Genomic DNA, 19,210 nt, shown 5'->3' with positions numbered 1-19,210 from the left:
ACATGACAGTTCTGGAAGCAAGAAGTCCCAAATCAAGGTGCAGGCAGAGTAGTGCTTTCTCTGAAACCTACAGGGGAGAATCGTTTCTTGTCTCTTCTAGCTTTGGGTGTCTGCTGGCAATCCTTGGACTTCCCCAGTTTGCAGGTGCTTCCCTCCAGTCTCCACCTTTGTTGGCAAGTGGCTCTTTTCTCCTCGTGTGTCTCCTCTTCTCGTAAGGACACGAGCTATGCTGGATGATAATCTCATAACTAAACTAACTGGCAACAAGCCTATTTCCAAATAGGGTCATTAAGGTCATTTTTTTTTTTTTTTTTTTTTTTTGAGTCTGAGTCTCTCTCTGTCACCCACGCTGGAGTGTAGTGGCTCACTCTCCACCCACTGCAACCTCTACCTCGCCAGGTTCAAGCGATTCTCCCACCTCCGCCTCCAGCAGCTGGGATTACAGGCATGTGCCCCACGCTTGGCTAATTTTTGTGTTTTTCTTTTTTTTCTTTGAGATGGAGTTTCACTTTTGTTGCCCAGGTTAGAGTGCAATGGCACAATCTGGGCTCACTGCAACATCCACCTCCCGGGTTCAAGTGATTCTCCTGCCTTGGCCTCTCGAGTAGCTGGGATTACAGGCATGAGCCACCACACCCAGCTAATTTTGTATTTTTAGTAGAGACGGGTTTCTCCATGTTGATCAGGCTGGTCTCGAACACCCGACCTCAGGTGATCTGCCCACCTCAGCCTCCCAAAGTGCTGGGATTACAGGTGTGCGCCACCATGCTCGGCTAATTTTTGTACGTTTAGCAGAGACAGGGTTTCACCATGTTGCCCAGGCTAGTCTCGAACTCCTGGCCTCAAACAATCCACCAGTCTCGGCCTCCCAAAGTGCTGGGATTGCAGGTGTGAGCCACTGCACCTAGCCTGCATAGGGTCATATTCTGAAGCACTGAAAGTTAGGGCTTCAACATATCTTTGAGGGGGACATATTGCAACCCATACAGTATTCTTGGAACTTTAAACTGCGTGAGTTTTTGTACTAGAAATTCACTGCCCCTTCAGGCACTATGCATTCCTCTAGTCTTGTTACTCTTATGACTTTAAGAAATACAGAATTTGGTCAGTTTTAGCTGAGAAAGTAAACTTTGATGACTTGCATCAAACAGGGACTGGCACACGACTCCTCGAATTTCCAGTAAGAGAATGTGAGTAGGGGGACAGTTGCCAACTAGGTGGCTGAAAGATCACATGTCGACAAACTTTGAGGGATACATAATTAAAAAACTAGCTTGAACCCGGGAGGTGGAGGTTGCAGTGAGCCGAGCCGAGATTGCGCCACTGCATTCCAGACTGGGCAACAGAATGAGACTCCGTCTCAAACAAACAAACAACTAGCCCTTATAATTGTTTTTTTTTTTTTTTTTTAAAACACGTGCATCTTTACACAGTTAAATTTTACTACTTTTTTTTTTCTGCAGATAAAAACTCAGGAGTTGAGAAATGATAAATATAATAATCAATATGAGAAAACCATCATGATTTATCAAGCCTGGATAAATAATTTAATAAGTTCAGCATAGAAGACCTTGCTTTTCTTTCTTTCTTTCTTTCTTTCTTTCTTTCTTTCTTTCTTTCTTTCTTTCTTTCTTTCTTTCTTTCTTTCTTTCCTTTCTTTCTTTGTCTCTCTCTCTCTCTCTCTCTTTCTTTCTTTCTTTCTTCCCTCCCTCCCTTCTCTCTCTCTCTCTCTCTTTCTCTTATTTATTTCAGTAGGTTTTCCGGGAGCAGGTGGTGTTTGGTTACATGAATAAGTTCTTTAGTGTGATTTGAGATTTTGGTGCACCATCACCCAGGCAGTGGAAACTGCACCTAATGTGTAGTCGTTTATCCCTCACCCACTCTCACCCTAGCCCTTATAATCTTAAGATTTTTGGGTATTTAGGGACATCTCATTCCTCCCTCTCTTCTTTGTTGCATTCTCTCTTTCCTACTCCATTCCCCCCACCTTCCAAGTAGGACCACCTTTGGTAAGAATGTGAACACGTTAACATAATTTTTCAAACCTTCAAAATTGAGGTATAATTACATACAGTAAAATGAGAATGGCATGCAAATTTGTGCCTTTTTTAAAGCTTAGTAAACGTCATAATTTGGTTATAATTTTAATTTTTCTGGATGCATTTGCTTTGCCTCACATCTACCATGCTCAGCCGTACACAGCTGCCCTTTATTTTAGAATTCTCTGAAGTGCTGTGTTGTACACAGGGAGCTTCTCCTGACTAGAACAACCTTACCTGGCACCACTCTTCCCTCAGGACCCAGATTCTTCTTTGAAACCTTTCCCAAGCCCCTTTGAATACTGCAGCTCTTTCAAAATGTATGTGGTTCTTTTTTCCCTGTTCAATTATTAATCGAACTAGGTAGAGTTCCTCCTCCAAGAAGGAGGTGGGGGTGCGATGTAGCTTGTCTGATTTTACATTCCAAGTGTGTACCCCAATGCCTGACACATAGTAGGTGCTCAATATACTTTTACTGTCAATAAGTGACAATATGGTAAATTCAGAGTTTTCATAGCGCGGTCACACGATCTCATTTAATGCCTATTACAACGCTAAAAATTTCTAATTACTACCATCCCATCATTCTTTTTTAGAGTGTGGAGACTGAGAGGTTAACGGTCTTGCCCAGCGCCAGTCAACAGCAAAACGGAACTAAAATTTCAGGCTGGACACCACACAGCGTGTCGAAGTCAGCACGAACTTGGCGCTGTGACTTTTCCTTAGAGGGGCCACTTCGGCTTACACTTCCGGATCCTGGGCACTGAGACGCTAAAAACCCCGGCGGGCAACTGGGGAGCGGGACTACATCTCCCAGAGAGCCCCGGGGCTAACCTGCAGGTGAGTGGTTTACATTGATAGCCAATGTGGCTGCGAGGAGCTCGTGCAGCCCAATCACAGGCCGGAAGGGGCGGGACCTCCCACGCCAAGGCCAGATTGAGCGCAGAACTAACGGCGCGCTGAAGAGTCCTAAACGTCTACGGGGCTTAGAGCCGGATGCCACGTTGTCCTCCTCTCCGGGTTTTCTCTTGGGTCCTTTTCTGTGCCCTCCCGCGACTCCGCCTCCGGCCGCGCGTGTCTGGCAGCTAGGCAGACACCAAGGACTGGCCGGGAACCCGGGAAGAAAGCACGTGCTCCAGCAGTTGCCGCGCCGCGCGTCCGCCCGTCAGCCCCGCGCCCGGCCCCGAGAGAGGCCCTAGGGCGCAGCGGGCTTTCGGGGTCCTCAGTTCCCCCGCGACGCGAGCCAACGGGAGGCGTCAAAAGACCCGGGCCTTCTGTGGCAGGTTCGCCTGGCGCTGGCTGGCGTGGCCCTTGGCCGTCGTCACCTGTGGAGAGCGCGTCTTCCCCGCCGCGCCCTCTGCGCGAGGAGGAGACTCGACAGCATGTCACCCGCGCTCCAAGACCTGTCGCAACCCGGTAATGCTGCGACCCCGTCCGCGTGGTTCGGTTGTGTTTCTTAACTCGTGCTATGGCCTCCTAATCCCTGGGGCGATTCCCTTCTGCGGCGGGAGACGCCCGGCGGGGTTTCCCCGCGTGCGGGCGGCACCTTGAGAACTCGGCGCGGTAGCCCGGAGGGCCCCGTGATTTACTTCACTCTTTCTCCGACCTTCACCTCTTCCTCCTCAGGCAAACCATCAAAACCTGCAAAAAGCTTCCTCCCCTTGCCCCCGGAACACATTCTTAACGTCACAGTAACTAAACTTTCCAGTTCGACGCAGCATAAACCAGCTGGGCCCCCTGAAGTTTCGCGTGGTGTGACGTAAATATTGTTGCTCACCTATTGCCAAAGAAAGTTCAGTCGCGGAGAGACAGACGAGGAAACTCAGAACTCTTTAAAATTACTACTTGGAACTTTTTGTTTTCTGCGTCTACGCATACTGCTGCAAAACCGCAATATGCATAGACTCACTGTTAAAATAGATGAACAGATCCCACCCTCCAGATACCGAGATGGGACGTAGTAATTTCAAGCGATTCTGATATTGGTGGCCCTGGCATCAACAATGAGAAAAAGCTAGTTTGGCACAAGAACTGAGCGTAATGTTAGCTTTGTAATGAGCTCTGGATCTCTAAGGTCATGCCTGATTATAATTTGTGGGCAGATACGCTCATAAAAACGTACTAGATGTAGCACCGAGAATTAGTGATAAGCACAGAACAGTAAATATCCTATGACATAGTGGGGGATGTTTAGCTTCAGGAAGAGGGGGAATACTAAATTCGTAACGTGCAAGGAAATTTATCAGAGGTTAACTGGTAACTCTTGATTCTTGGGTTCTGACAACGGGACTGATAGGATTGTCCTTGAGACTAGTAGGACTGTGGCTGAGAAAGACATCACTGTTGTTATTAAATAAGATGTAAACCTCTCATAGAGGTTTACATCTTATTTAATAAATGATCATAGGGAGATCATATGTTTATTTGGATAATATCTTTTACTCATAATTTCTGGCCTCCCCCTTCCCATTTAATTTAAACAAGTAAAGTTATTTCTCTTTCTTCTGAATTTAGGTGTCATTATTAGAAGCAAAATGCCACTGAAGACTTAAAATACTGTGAATAGTGAGTGATTTTTTTTTTTAAACAGAAAATGAAAATTGTTGAATGTTTGAATCTAGCCTAATCCCTTCACCCCAAGGCTGGCTTCTAGAGTTGAGCACTGAGTGGAGTTTAACCAAGTCTAGGGCCTCTGAAGTTCTGAATCAGGCCAGTGCGCCTAGAAAAGACCTTAGAGGTAGTCCAGCATCTGTCTATGTGAGCAACTTCTTTTGGGATTAGAATCAGATTTTAACTTCCTAATATCCCTTAGTAGTTTACTGGTGTACAATCTTAATGAAATTTTAATGGAGAGCTGAGAATTCCTGATTCTCAAGGTTGGGCCTTAAAACGAAATGCGACTTCAGACCATGTTTGTGTGCCCTGGGGAAGGAGGATGGTGGGCTAGCAAATACATCTTGGGAGAAAATTTTAACTACAGCTTCTAAAGGTTTCTTGGTTTCATCCTTGCTTAGTACTATGAGTGTTATTTGGAACTCAGTTGATGAATGATTAATGAAGGAATGAATAAATGATCCAGTTAATTGCTATCAGCCTAATTCTTCTCTAGGTTATTAGAATCGAAGGAAATAATATATATTAAAAATGGAATACTGCACAAGCGAAGAGATGCCCACAGAGAGGCTGGGCGTGGTGGCTCGCATCTGTAATCCCAGCACTTTGGGAGGCTGAGGCAGTCGGGTCACCTAAGGTCAGGAATTCGAGACCAGCCTGGCCAACATGGTGAAACCTCATCTGTACTAAAAATACAAAAATTAGCTGAGTTTATGGTGAGCACCTGTAACCCCAGCTGCTCAGGTGGCTGAGGCAGGAGAATTGCTTGAACCCTGGAGGCGGAGGTTGCAGCGAGCCGAGACTCCAGCCTGGGTGACAAAGTGAGACTTAGTCTCCAAAACAAACAAACAAAAAAACCCAAAAAACAGTGTAGCAAGTGTGTGCAAACTAGAAATTAGAGATCCGAAAATGAAAGAGAAAAGTATCTTGCAAGTGACTTGTAGGTCATTAGTAAGACTTTTTAATAAAGCAAAGAGGGGACACTGGTGAGAAAGCATTGGGATTATTTGATGATAATGCAGAAAATGAAAATGTGCTTTTGCTCTATGTGTTCCCCATTTAGCACAGTGGAAAGAGGAGTCCTAAGTAAGTCAGACCTACTTGGGGTCATTTTACCTTCAGGGGAGATGAGTTCTTGACACTGCAATTTGTAACTTACATGCACATATTAGATATTTATTTGTTTAGGCCTTCATCTTGTCATTCTTTAGGCTAGTTCTTAAAGGTGGTGCTAGCTGACTTACCCCGCCTCCAAATCTGACTAGGGCTTTAACCACTTATTCCCATGTTTATTTTTTGGAACACTTGCTGTGAATCAGAATATTGTTAGCTAGAAAATAAGATGTTAATGGCAGGGGAAAAAACCCCACAAAGTATATTCCCTTAATCCACTCAAAACTGGAGAAAATACTGTGTGATGTCTTAGGCTTACAAGCCAAGAATGTTCCTTGGGACTCTCCTCTGCACTGCAGTTATTTACATATACTTATATATGTTAAACATAAAAATATTTCTGAAATAGTGTTATAACTAGTCAGCTAAATGAAGGAACTAACTGCAAAACTATATTCTTATATTTACTGTGAAAGACAATCAAAAAGAACCAGCTTTATTTAGAACTTGACTAGTCAGTAGTTAAATATACAGAACGTTCTAGACCTAATGAACTGAATACAGATAAATACAATATTGTTGTTGTTGTTTTTCATAGAAGAGTGACATTTCAGTAGATCCCCACTCTGCCAAGGGAAAGAATTGTCAAGGTGGCTTATTCTTTTGAGCAAGTTCTGATAGTAATTAGAAACCGGTGAATTAGAATGGTAATTAAAGCCAGTGAAAAATGACCTCCTACTGGAAAAGCTGGAGGAATACAGAAGGCTAAGATAGTGGACACTTCATACCAACAGATCTTCTGAAGGAAGACTTCTTAGTTTCTCTAAATGGGAAATCTTACATTATCCTCTAAAGGAAAAATAAGCAAGTAGATAATGAGGAAGCAATGGTTTTTCTTTTTTTCTTTTTCTTGAGACAGTCTCACTCTGTTGCCCAAGCTGAGTGCAGTGGCATGATCACGGTTCACTGCAGCCTGGACTTCCCAGGCTCAAGCAGTTCTCTTGCCTCAGCCTTCCTAGGAGCTGGGACTACAGGTGCACACCACCATGCTTGGCTAATTTTTGTTTTTTTGTAGAGACGAGGTCACTGTGTTGCCCAGGCTGTTTTCGAACTCCTGGACTCAGTGATCTACCTACTTCGGTCTGGCAAAGTGTTGGGATTACAGGCATGAACTGCCACACCCAGCCTGAGTAATGGATTTTTAAGGGCCTCAGTTGCATAGGAGTTTTTTATTCAGTCCGCAAAATTCCTGCTCATATGTGTTTTGTTATATATTCCTTTTTGTCTGTATTTTCCATTCACAATTCTCTTGTTTCCATAGACTGCCTTTTTCACATATATTCGTATATTTATACATTTTGTTGTAAACTCTATAGGTATTTTTAAATTCACATTGTACATTACATTCTGGAATGTACAAGGAACTAACACAAATCAATGAGAAAACAAATTAGCTTTAGACATTGAAGAATCTTCCCCCAACCTATCGTCTATTATTTTTGTCTATGGTGACTTTCATTTAACAGAAATCCTTGGTTTTTATGTAATCAAATTCATCGTTTTTTTTTAAAATTAAGAGGTTGGTCTTTTTGCATCTTAAGAAGTTCCTCTTCATTTGAAGTCATAAAGTTCTTCCACATAAATTATACAGTAAGTTTGTCAGGTTTCTAAAAAACCAAAGCAGATGTTTTTAAAAACTTTTGATCTCTTGCCTATATGGTGGCTCAACAAACAAGATACCAGAAATTGCATGTGTGGGGCTGGGTTGTTTTATGGTAAATAGTGAACTGTCTTAAAGTCCAAAAACAAAGCTTATTATTTCTGGATTGAAAAGGGTATACAGTAAGGGCCCCATGGAAAAGTACTAAGACTTTTTATGAAATTGAGAGGAGGGGTGGAGGCTCTCTGAGTGGTTAGATTTGCTAAACATGTGTGCACTCGCTCAGTGGAGAAGATGGGAAGAAGGGCGTGTAAATAATAGGATATTGATTGATATTGATTAATCATTTTGCTGATGTCAAAGAATATACTTCACTGTCTGTGGAAAAGATTGCCTTTTTTTCCCTAGAAAGTTTGAATACCTTTTAAATATGAAATGTCACGTGTATGACCTATTTCGCCACTGCCACACCCCATGCTCACACCAGTCTTATAATTCAGTCACCCACTTAAGTTCACGTGATGTCATTTCAGGGAGAATTGCAGCTACATCCTTTTGAGAAGAAAGCGATTCATTTGGGCATGTAGGTTACAGTCTTTAGTTCTTTGTCTTCTCATTCCTCATGTGAAATTATCTACATTTAACAGCTTTCACTGGGTATTTTCTTCTTTCACCTGACTGAAGAAGACATTACCAAACCTGCAAGTATGCCATTCCCGCCCCAACGTGAACAACTGAGAGCTTCAGGCTTTACATGATTTTTCACAGCCCACTGAACTTTGTAATATATAGAACACAATCGTTAGAGCTTCAGTCCCAGCTCTGCAATAATACCAACATAATAAGAGTAGCTAATATTTATCAGATGTTTACTATACATCAAACACCAATGTCTCATTTCATGACTTGTGTGACTTAAGAGGTCCAGTTCTTAACATATGGTCTCATTTTGGTATCACAATTCCAATGATGAGGGCAGGGCCGATGCTCTCTCATCTTGCTGAAGCACGGAGAGGACTTGTCTAAAATCCCATAGCTACTAAGGGGAACTGGGGCTAAAACCCAGATTTCTTGGATTTTCACACCCTGCCACTATTAGCTTAAGCCTATCAAATTCTGAGTGCTTATTGGCTGGTAGGGTAGTCACATCATGGAGTGCCTAAATTAACGCTGCATGTGAATTTACCGTGTCTACTATAGGTTGAAATGATGCCCACTGCCTGATGCCTACCAGTCTTTCTGTTATACATGCTTCATTAAGCCCTACCTTTTCTCCGCATTTCCCGAGAAGTGGTTTTCTTTGGTTCTTGAAGTACTTTTGGTCAGATCATTAGAACTTAACTTCGTTCCTTTATCAGGAAGTGTTTTCTCTCACCTGCGAGTTCAATAAACACAATTAGCCAGTGAGGTGGCTTTGGAAAGGAATAGTACATCCTGAAAGAAACATAGTGCTTTGGAAAAGAAATGAGATATTGGATATTGCAAATTTTTCTTTCAGGTTACTGGAGCCATCTTCCTGAAGCCCACTTGGAGAAAGTCACTCAAAAAAGTTCTGTGACCACCATTTAGCCCCAGTTCCTGTGTTGTATACTTGAGACCCTGGACAGTAAGACAAGGCAGGGTTGTAAGTTTGCACCCAATACCAGCTTACAAATATTCTTAAGTTACTGGTTTGGGTTTTAAATTATCTTTGCCTGTTGTTTCTCATCTACCCTCACTTTTTTGTCATTTCAATTAAAGAAATATTTGCCAAGTACTGACCTTGGTGTTGCTAGGCATGAGCTCCAAGGAGCTCAAATAGCTTAGAACCAGCTCCGTTTGACTTCAGCTTTTCTTGCCTCTTAGGGAGCACAGAAGGAATGGGTTGGTGTCATTAAGGTTTGTTTTGAGTAACATGTATTCACTCTGATATGCTATAGGGAGTTGTTGAAGGTGTTTGAGCAGAGGAAGCAACTGGTTTAAAAAATTGTTCTATAGGAAGATTTATCTGGTAGTGGTTCATAGGATGGATTGGAACACAGGGCGACTGGGTATGGTGGTGATCTCTTACCTTTGTAGAACACTTGATAGTTTACAAGGCACTTCCATAGATGTATGATCTCATTTGCATGGATGCAAACTTGAGCTCAGAGAGGATTGGTGATAGCTGGCCTGTGTAGTAAGGGCTTGAAGAAAGGGGTTGTCATAGGGTGAGAAGGTGGGACCATTGTGCATGGCATTTTAGAGGCCAAATCTATAAGGCTTGGGATCTAAGTAGATGTTGGTTATTAGGGAGAATAAGGAGTCAGATAATATTGAGATTTTATGGTTAGTTTTCTGGGAAGGGTGTTGCCATTTACAGAAATCAGGAGATGAGACAGAGAATATATGCAAGTTTGGTTTTGAATATTAGATTGAGGGGCAGGTGGGTAGTTGAGGTAGCGATATCCAGTGGATAGTTTACAAGCTGGGTCTAAGATTGGGGCCAGGTGTTTTTGGTATTTAGAAGGTCATTGGCGTCTTTAGAAAGTAATTTCAGGAGAGTGGTGGAAGAGGAAGCCACCTCAGAAAGATAAGAAATTGGTGGTTGCTGAGGTGGAACTGTGGGAGTGGGAAGGGCTAGATGGGGGAGCAGTGGGAGGTGTTGGTGATCATGTGCTCTTCCTTGGGTGCAGAAAGAAGGGAAATAGAGGAGCCAGACTGCAAGAGGATTTTGAGGTGGAGAGGGTGTGAATTTGAGGAGCCTCCAACAGAAGACTTCTTTGTATAGGATTAGGTGAAATCACTTGTGGAGTGAGGAGGAAAAGGATTTGGTGCTAAAAAAAGCAGAAATTGGGACAGCAGATGTTAGAAGTATTGAGGGAGGTCAAGAAAAGGTGAACCAAAGAAGAGGCTGAACATTACAAATTTTCAGTGACTCCAGTCAGCATAGTTTTGTGGCTTTCCAGTAGGTCATAGAAACCAGAAAGCAGGATTAGAAGGAGTAAGCATTGGGCCCTTTTCTGGACTGGGAATTAGAAGTCAAGGAGCATGGGGAGAGTTGAGAAGTTCAAGGGTGTTAGCCAGTTATTATTTCATAATTGGGCAGAGATGAGTAAAACTCTGTTTGCAGGCCATTATTAGTTCTGGCAATAGGTGAGGGAGAAGGTCAAAGCTAATATTTTAAAGAGTAGTTTGGAATTATTGATGGTTTTCAATTTTCTCTACTAAATCATTTTATTTAGGGAGAGCAAAGTCTTATATCACTGGCCCATTATTGCCTGTTTTCCTCATCTGTAAAGTAGGAGAAGTTATAGCCTACCTTCACCTTGGTTTTGTGCTTCACCAGGGATTTTGTGCTGTGTGCAATCTTGTATTAGGCTTTGTTACGATTTAACGGCCTTTTTGGGCAGCATTTTCCTATATAGAGTTATGAGTGCATCTTTTATGGACTCCATTTACTCCTTATTGCAGATTATTATAAATTTCTCTCAAGCTCCTCCCTCACACATCTTTTTTACTTTTCATTCTTTGAAGTAAAACTTCCATTTTCTTTAAAGCAGGTCTGAAGAAAACCCCTCGCGATGAGATCGATGCCATTCTGCAGAAGAGGATTATGGTGCTGGATGGAGGGATGGGGACCATGATCCAGCGGCAGAAGCTAAACGAAGAACACTTCCGAGGTCAGGAATTTAAAGATCATGCCAGGCCACTGAAAGGCAACAATGACATTTTAAGTATAACTCAGCCCGATGTCATTTACCAAATCCATAAGGTAAAGTATTCCCGGGTTGCGAAATGTATTCATTCTGTTATTCTGCGAGCTATTTCATGTATCAGGGCAGATTGCTATGCCAAGTGCTCTGGAGAATAAAGAAGAAAGAGGCAGTTTATTCAGAAAGCAAGTTTTGGACATCAAATAAAAGTTATGTACTGTGTTGGGCACTCAGGATAAGGGGATGAGATAGGTAGGTTGTCTGCCCTTGAGGCATGTAAACTCTAGTGAAAAACTATGAGATTCTGGACAAATAAGGGTTTTCACACTAGTGAATGTGAGAAAACTATCTTATTCAAGTCACTGCAACAGCCCTGATGAAGAAATGCTTAAAGGTGGTGTCTTAGCTTCGGCTGCTATATTACCTGTTACCATAGACTGGGTTATACAAGCACACATTTATTTCTCACAGTTCTGGAAGCTGGAAGTCCACAAAGTGCCAGCAGATCCTGCGTCTGGTGAGGGCCCTCTTGTTTATAGATAGCTATCTTTTTGTATCTTTACTTGACGGAGAGCAGAGAGAGGACAAAAAACTCTCATATTTCTTCTTATAAGGGCGCTGTTGTGGTCTCAATGTTTGTGTCTCTATGAGATTCGTATGTGAAATCCTAATGCCCAGTGTGATGGTATTAGGAGTTGCCCTTATAAAGAGGCTCAAGGGCACTTATTCACCCCTTCCACCATGTGAAGATACAGTGAGAAGATGCTGTCTATGAACTGGAAAGCTGGCGCTCACCCATTATAAAATTCTAAGATACAACTATCACTCATGTGTTTCATATTTTAGTCTAGTTTTCTATATTTGGATTTTAAAAAATTAAATTGGGATTACATTGCTTCGTACTGTCTTATAATTTGCGTTTATTACTTATATACCATGAGTATTAAATATTCTGAAACATGGTTTTAATAACTTCATAATCTATTCTTTGTATATATCATCATTTATTTAACTAATCTTCTTATTCCTAGGCATTAAGTTTATTTTCAATTTTTCTTGTTCTTTTAAAAAAACTTAAATTAGTTCTTATGAAACAAATCTCATAGATAATATATTCCCATTTGACTATACTCTAAATTGCTAATTTTTCCCTAGAGATAACCTCTGATGTTAGTTGGTGTGTGTCGTCCCAGATTCTTTTGTTATGCATTTTCATGTATATATATGTGTGCATACGTGAGTGAATATATATGTAGAAAACTCATAGTACTCTGTTTGTGTGTGTGTTTTAATTTAATGGTGTCGTGCTTTACATATCATTCTATTTTTTTTTTTTTATTTAACGATACTTTGCAGAATCTTTCCATGTCAGTATTTGTAGATATCCATTTTTTTTTAGCTGTCACATGGCATGTAATAAAGTGGATATATTTTAGTTTATTTAGCTATTTCCCTATTGGTAGATATTTAGGATGTTTGTTATTGTTACTATAAATATGCATATCTTGGTTTTTTTCTCCCAGTGCTTCTGCAAGCATTGTCCATTGACTTAAGAGGGGTTGGGTTTATTCAGTGTTGGAAAATCAAGGGGGTCAAGTGATTCCAGGGTGCTAGTCAGATTGAGGTTGAGATGATCCAAAGAGTGGAGCCAGGAACACGAGTTTTGAAGAGAGAGCACAAAGCAGCATCAAGATCTTCAGGGTTTCAGTAAGGATGTGACGCTGGTTCAGAGGGACTAGGAGATGTAGACTGAAAAAATTGTGGTCAGATGTTGAGATCTCTGAGATGGTATACTTCTCCGTAGGCATCAGGTTCTGCCAAAGCAGGAAGAAGATAAGGGAACAGAACTACCGTTTGTTGAGTGCCCATTATGTGCCAGACACTTGATGTTGTTTTTTTGAGACAGGGTCTCACTCTGTCACCCAGGCTGGAGTACCGTGGTGCCACTGTGGCTCACTCTAGCCCACTGTGCCTCACTTGAACCTCTGGGCCCCAGCAGTCCTCCTGCCTTAGCCTTCCAAGTAGCTGGGACTGTGGGCATGTGCCACCATGCCTGGCTAATTTTTTGTATTGTTTTGGTTAGAGACAGGGTCTTTCTATGTTGCACAGACTGATCTTGAACTGGCCTCAAGCAGTCCTCTCACCTTGGCCTCCCAAAGTGCTATGATTATATAAGCCACTGTGCCTGGCTGATGTGTTACTTTATATTAGCAGATAGCTACCCTGTGAAGTAGGGTTATAATATTTTTGAATGAGGAGACTGAGACTCAGAGAGTTTAAGGGACTTGATTAAATTCTTATAACCTTAGGATGTTAACATTGTCTGAAGTCAAGTTCTGTGTTTATTTATTCATACCACATGCCTTTCTGTGAAATCCTTACACCTTTTTTGCATCTCTACCTTCTAATGCAGTGCCTTACTCTTAGTAAGTGGTCAAAAGATAGATGGTGATAATAGTGGTAATGAAAGGGCATGTTTATTCCGGCGGGACAAAAAACTCTAAAGCTCATAATTGACATTATAATCTCTTGTTGCAGGAATACTTGCTGGCTGGGGCAGATATCATTGAAACAAATACTTTCAGCAGCACTAGCATTGCCCAAGCTGACTATGGCCTTGAACACTTGGTAAGAATTCCATTGTTCCATGTGTCTAAGATACTTATAAGCGTTTGCTGCATTGGTAGTTGCTAGTGAGTAAAGCACTAGAAGCTGCAGAGTCAAGCTAATGCCTAGTTATCTGTTGTTTATGATGAGACAGGGAAAATGGTGTGAATCCTTCCTGCTTGTGAACATGGTGGCCCATTCATTTTCCAACTGGCTGCTTTTATGGGCAAGTAATAATCAAGTATAAATGATACTTATTATGCAGTAGCTGTTGATAAAGGCATAATCATTGGCCGTATGCACACAGTATTGTGACGCCTTTTTGAGTATTAGATGGCAGCCTTGGTTTCTTTTTTAAAAATTGTGATTAAATACACATAACATAAAATTTATCATATTTAAGTATACACTTCAGTGGTATTAAGTACATTCACAGTGTTCTGCTATCATCACCACTGTCCATTTCCAGAACTTTCTCATTTTCCGAAACTGAAACTCTGTACCCATTAAACAGTACCTTCCCATTCTACCCCCAACTCCAGCCCCGGCATACTCTATTCTACTTTCTGTCTCTATGAATTTGACTATTCTAGGTACCTTATGTTGAATCATGTAGTATTTGGCCTTTTGTGACTAGTTTATTTCACTTAATGTAATGTCCTCAAGGTTCATCCATGTTGTTGTGTGTGTCAGAATTTCCTTCCTCTTTAAGGTTGAATAATGTATCATTGTGTGTATATACCGCGTTTTGCTTATTCATCTGTTGATAATTTGGGTTGCTTCTACCTTTCGGCTATTGTGAATATGCAGTGTTGCTATGTACATGTGTATACAAACATCTATTCAAGTTCCCACATTCAGTTTTTTTGTATATATACACAGAAGTCGAACTGTTAGATAATACGGTAATTCTATGTTTAATTTTTTGAGGAACTGCCATACTGCTTTCAGAGTGGCTGTACCTTTTTTTTTGAGCCTGGGTCGGATAGTATAGTACATGTTTCGGCTTTGTTAGCAAAGTCTTTTGCAACTACTCAACTCCATCATGTAGTGTGGAAGCAGCTATAGACATTATGTAAATAAATGGACTTACTTTATCCCAGTAAAACTATTTACAAAAACAGGCAGTGGACCCAATTTGCCCTATGAGCTGCAGTTTGCCAACACCTATTTAGGATATTCTAGTTATTAGATTCCTGGATGTGGTTATTCAAGACACATAGGATCTTAGGAATTCAAAGGAACTTGAAAATCACGAGTCTAGGTTCTCCCGACTTGGTCTGTGGAAGAGCTTCTGGAGGGCCGTGAACCTTCTTAAATCATAGGGAACACTGTGTGTGTGTGTGTGTGCATATTTGCTTTTTATTTCCTGGTGAGAGGGTTCATAGCCCTTTATCAAATTCTCAGGTGGTTAATAATATGCAAAAAATTCAGAATTACTGATTCCAACTATTGTACACGAATCAGGCCCGGAAAAGTTGTAGTGGGAACTGCCTGGTCAGGCAGTGACAGACTAGTCCTTGCACCTGTGTGTTTTGCCTCTTAAGCCTGTGCTGTTTCCATTGCCTTATTTTTTTCTTAATTCTCAGAATATTTAACTACATAGGTTATTCTCTGACATGCTAGATGTCTAGGGGTTGCCCTTTTACCAGCTAGCTCATGGTTTGGGAGGAGAACCTAAAAGCAGTTCTCAAGGATTCTTATCTTTGCTTGCTGCCTTTCAAGTCTGGAGCTGATATGCCTGCTTGGCTAAGATTTCACTCAGACCTCAGATTAATTCACTCTACATTTCGTTACTGAAGAACACTGGGTATTGGATGGTCATGAATCCATTATTTATTGTGTGGAGGAAAAGAAGGACAAGCTAATGTTTGTGGTTGATACATTAGGCCTACTGGATGAACAAGTGCTCTGCAGGAGTGGCCAGAAAAGCTGCCGAGGAGATAACTCTCCAGACAGGTAAGGAATGTTCTTCTCTTTTTTTGCACACGTGGTTCCTTTGATATAGTCAGCTATAACTTGGCTGTCCTTATTGCAGTTTTTCCTTATGTGGCCTTTGGCTTATGAGCAACACTGCAGACACTGTATTTTACATATTTGTAGATTACTTCTCTGCAGTTTCATGATCAAGCACTCAACATCTTTGAATTGATGCCAACCCTGTGGTCCTCGGGTTGCTCTTTCAGCCTGGTTTAGCCTGGCTTGGTAGCGAGGCCCCTGACTTCCTTGTGTATTTAGAGATGAAATAATTTATGTCTCTTTGGAAGCACATCATCAAGTCATTAAAAGTAACAGCTGGCTGTTTTGATGATCTTGGCTATTATTAGGATATTTGATCTCTTTTTTTTAAAGCAACCCTCGTCCCTGTGATTAGCTGATATAGGTAGAGATATTGCCTTTCAAGCATTTTCCCTTTATACTATTGATGTCCTTGAAGGCTCTGTGAAGCACACAGAAAAGTGTGGCATTAGATTCAGTCTTGCTGGGACTTGAAAAGTGGCTCCTGAAATAACTAGCCTCCTGGCTGGATGCCATCAGAACACTTGGGCACCAGCTGGTAGGAGGCTTTGAGGGAGGGAAAGGAATATAAGAAATATATGGAGCCCCTTAAGATTTGGAAACGTGAAGTTATTGCCAACGGGAAAGCAAAATTGCTGTGAAGTTATACACAGCATACTAATGAAGACCAAAGCAGTTTACATGAACTCTGTTTCTAAGAGATAATGTTTAAATTCATGGAAATGCATAGACTATTACTCCAGCAGAGTCACAGGTCAGAGGACAGTGAACCAGCTAAAGCAGGGAGAGATAAGGACATTTTTCTTATACCCACGTTATTGGTTAGCTTTGGGGATGCGAAAGAATATTTGGGCCTGTAACTTGTTCAAAAGCTGGTTTATCAATTAGCTGATAGTCTTCTCCAGTTAAATTACAAAGCATAGTAACCAGGTTATTGAGTGGCTAAAGTCGTCAAAGGTAGTGAGCGGTATGACCCTGGCTTCTGTGTAATGAACACAACTTCCCACGCCATTTTTAGAAGCACCTGGACTCCAGGGCAGAGGAAAAGTTATTGAAGAAAAATTTGCTTTGCTTCATACTTCAATTTCAGGCTTTATAATTGTTAATCCTGATTTAGTATTTCCTTCTAGTGAAGGGCCTGCAATATGGTACTAGAAAGCATTTCAAGTTAAATGCTACTATGAGGTGATTTTGCAGAACTTATGTTAAGTTCAAAACCTTTAGGGCTTTGTAAAAATAGGAGGAGAGGGAATTTGTCCAAACACAGCTCTGGTGATAGAAAAGGATTACTTACTGAAATGTTTTAGTCAGTTGTGTGAGAATACAGAGTTTTGGGGACTGGTTTTGTGATGATACGTGCATATCTCCTATACGGCATAATTTCCTTAGTGGGCTCTGGGGCAGCCCCATGCTCAAATATATATAAGCAGAATCTATGAATCATCTAAGTTGGATAAAGACTATAAATAGTCTCTTGCTAGTTTAGGAGAGGTCAAGTTTTATTGTCAAATTGAAAAAAAAAGTTTGGGCTTTTAGAGCTTTTTGGATTTCAGAGTTGTGTACAAAAGATTGTAGATCTGTGTTCTAGAAAAAATCTTATTGGCTATTCATTCACAGCAAAAAATGTTCAGCCACTTAGAGATTTCACACTTGTTTTTCTTTTCCCAAAGGAATTAAGAGGTTTGTGGCAGGGGCTCTGGGTCCGACTAATAAGACACTCTCTGTGTCCCCGTCTGTGGAAAGACCAGATTATAGGAACATCAGTGAGTATTTACCGTATATAATCGTTGATCTTGGGCAAGTACCTCTGTGCTTCAGTAAGCTATAAATCTGTAAAATGGAACCAATAACAGGGTCTACCTTAGAGTTACTGTGATTTAATCCATGTAAAAGGTGTACAACAGTGCCTGGAATATAGTAGACATCTAAATAGAAAGTTAGCTATGATGACGATTATTATTTGAACTTGCTTTCAAATGTATATGGTGTTGTGTTAATGCTGCTTTGTCAGCTGTGGAAATGAAACCAACTAAAATAAAGCTGTAAACTCAGAAGTTGAGCAAATTTGGATACTAGGTTTGTGGTCTATTATAGAATAGCCCACAATATCCTCATTTATCAGAAGGCAGTCTGTACTATCTAGACATCTGTATTAGTCCATTTTCACACTGCTGATAAAGACATACAAGACTGGGCAATTTACAGAAGAAAGAGAGATTTAATGGACTTACAGTTCCATGTGGCTGGGGAAGCCTCATAATCATGGCAGAAGGCAAGGAGGAGCAAGTCACATCTTACATGGATTTCAGCAGGCAAAGAGAAAGCTTGTGCAGGGAAACTTCCCCTTATAGAACCATCAGATCTTGTGAGACTTACTCACTATTACAAGAACAGCACGGAAAAGACCTGCCCCCATGATTCAATTACCTCCCACCAGGTCCTCTCACAACACGTGGGAATTCAAAATGAGATTTGGGTGGGGACACAGCCAAGCCATATCAACATGTTGGCATTATACATGTTATAAACTACCATATATAAACGTACTTATATTGAGATCTGACAAAACATCCAAATATCTAGGTCAGTTTCTAAGCATCAAGACTGTAGAAAACAAAATGCATTAAAATATCAGAGCTGAATAGTCATGATACCATGTCTGGTAATGCAGTCTGTGGAGATGACAAGATCAAGCAAGTATAGTTTGTAGGTTTTTGGTTTATAGAACTTTGTGTGTTGTGATACCACACTTTTTCACCAGGAGCTGCTCATACCAGGCTTATGTATTGTTGATGCTCTCTTTGGTCTAGACATGCCAGTGGGGAGCTAACTTCTCCTTGCTCTTGGGCTGTACAAGGCGAAGTACAGTAAATCTTCACTTAACGTCATTCAGATTCTTGAAAACTGCATCTTTAAGCAAAATGATGCATAGTAGGCCCTCAATTAATGTCATTTCCTTCAACAGAATTTCATTATAATGTTGATTAGAAAGAAAATACTGGTTTTGTTACATATTAGTCAAAGTTGCAATTTCTGAGAACCTGTCAATGATGTTACAGGAGGACTTTATTGTATAGGCTTCTCTATTGGATAACTGAGCATTTTTTTCTTTTTTGGTTGGGAGATAAAATGGGGAGAGAGATGATCTCTCATGTGGAAATAGATAATCAAATACATTTCTTTTTTTTTTTTTTTATTGAGACAGTGTCTCACTTTGTTGCCTAGGATGGTGTGCAGGGGCACGATCTTGACTTACTGCAGCCTCCACCTCCTGGGTTCGAGTGATTATCCTGCCTCACTCTTCCCAGTAGCTAGGGCTACAGGCGTGTGCCATCATGCCTGGCTAATTTTTATATTTTTAAAGTAGAGTTGGGGTTTTACCATGTTGGCCAGGCTGGTCTTGAACTCCTGACCTCAAGTGATCTGCTCGCCTCAGGCCCCCACAGTGCTGGCGTGAGCCACTGCACTGGGTGAGTCCAAGACAT

General features: G+C 41.2%; 1 protein-coding gene across 5 annotated transcripts in view; it reads left to right on the top strand.

Moving 5' to 3' along the window:
• Positions 1-2,972: 2,972 nt before the first annotated feature.
• MTR (5-methyltetrahydrofolate-homocysteine methyltransferase) overlaps positions 2,973-19,210 on the top strand; it is a 107,852-nt gene continuing 91,614 nt past the window's right edge. For 2 of the 5 annotated variants that reach the window (XM_077998301.1, XM_015127036.3), the window contains exons 1-5: positions 2,973-3,455; positions 10,947-11,158; positions 13,638-13,727; positions 15,596-15,665; positions 17,396-17,488. In XM_077998301.1, coding sequence (XP_077854427.1) covers positions 3,422-3,455; positions 10,947-11,158; positions 13,638-13,727; positions 15,596-15,665; positions 17,396-17,488 — 499 coding nt within the window. In that variant the 5' untranslated portion in view covers positions 2,973-3,421. Of the gene's footprint in view, positions 3,456-10,943; positions 11,159-13,637; positions 13,728-15,595; positions 15,666-17,395; positions 17,489-19,210 lie in introns of those variants that run through there. The other 3 variants (XM_015127046.3, XM_015127034.3, XM_077998312.1) reach the window with 2 other exon arrangements.

The sequence above is a fragment of the Macaca mulatta genome, chromosome 1 (assembly GCF_049350105.2).
Source record: "Macaca mulatta isolate MMU2019108-1 chromosome 1, T2T-MMU8v2.0, whole genome shotgun sequence".
Classification (NCBI taxonomy): Eukaryota; Metazoa; Chordata; class Mammalia; order Primates; family Cercopithecidae; genus Macaca; species Macaca mulatta.
Note: the sequence above shows the minus strand (reverse complement) of the source record. Positions and strands in the feature narration are given on the sequence as shown.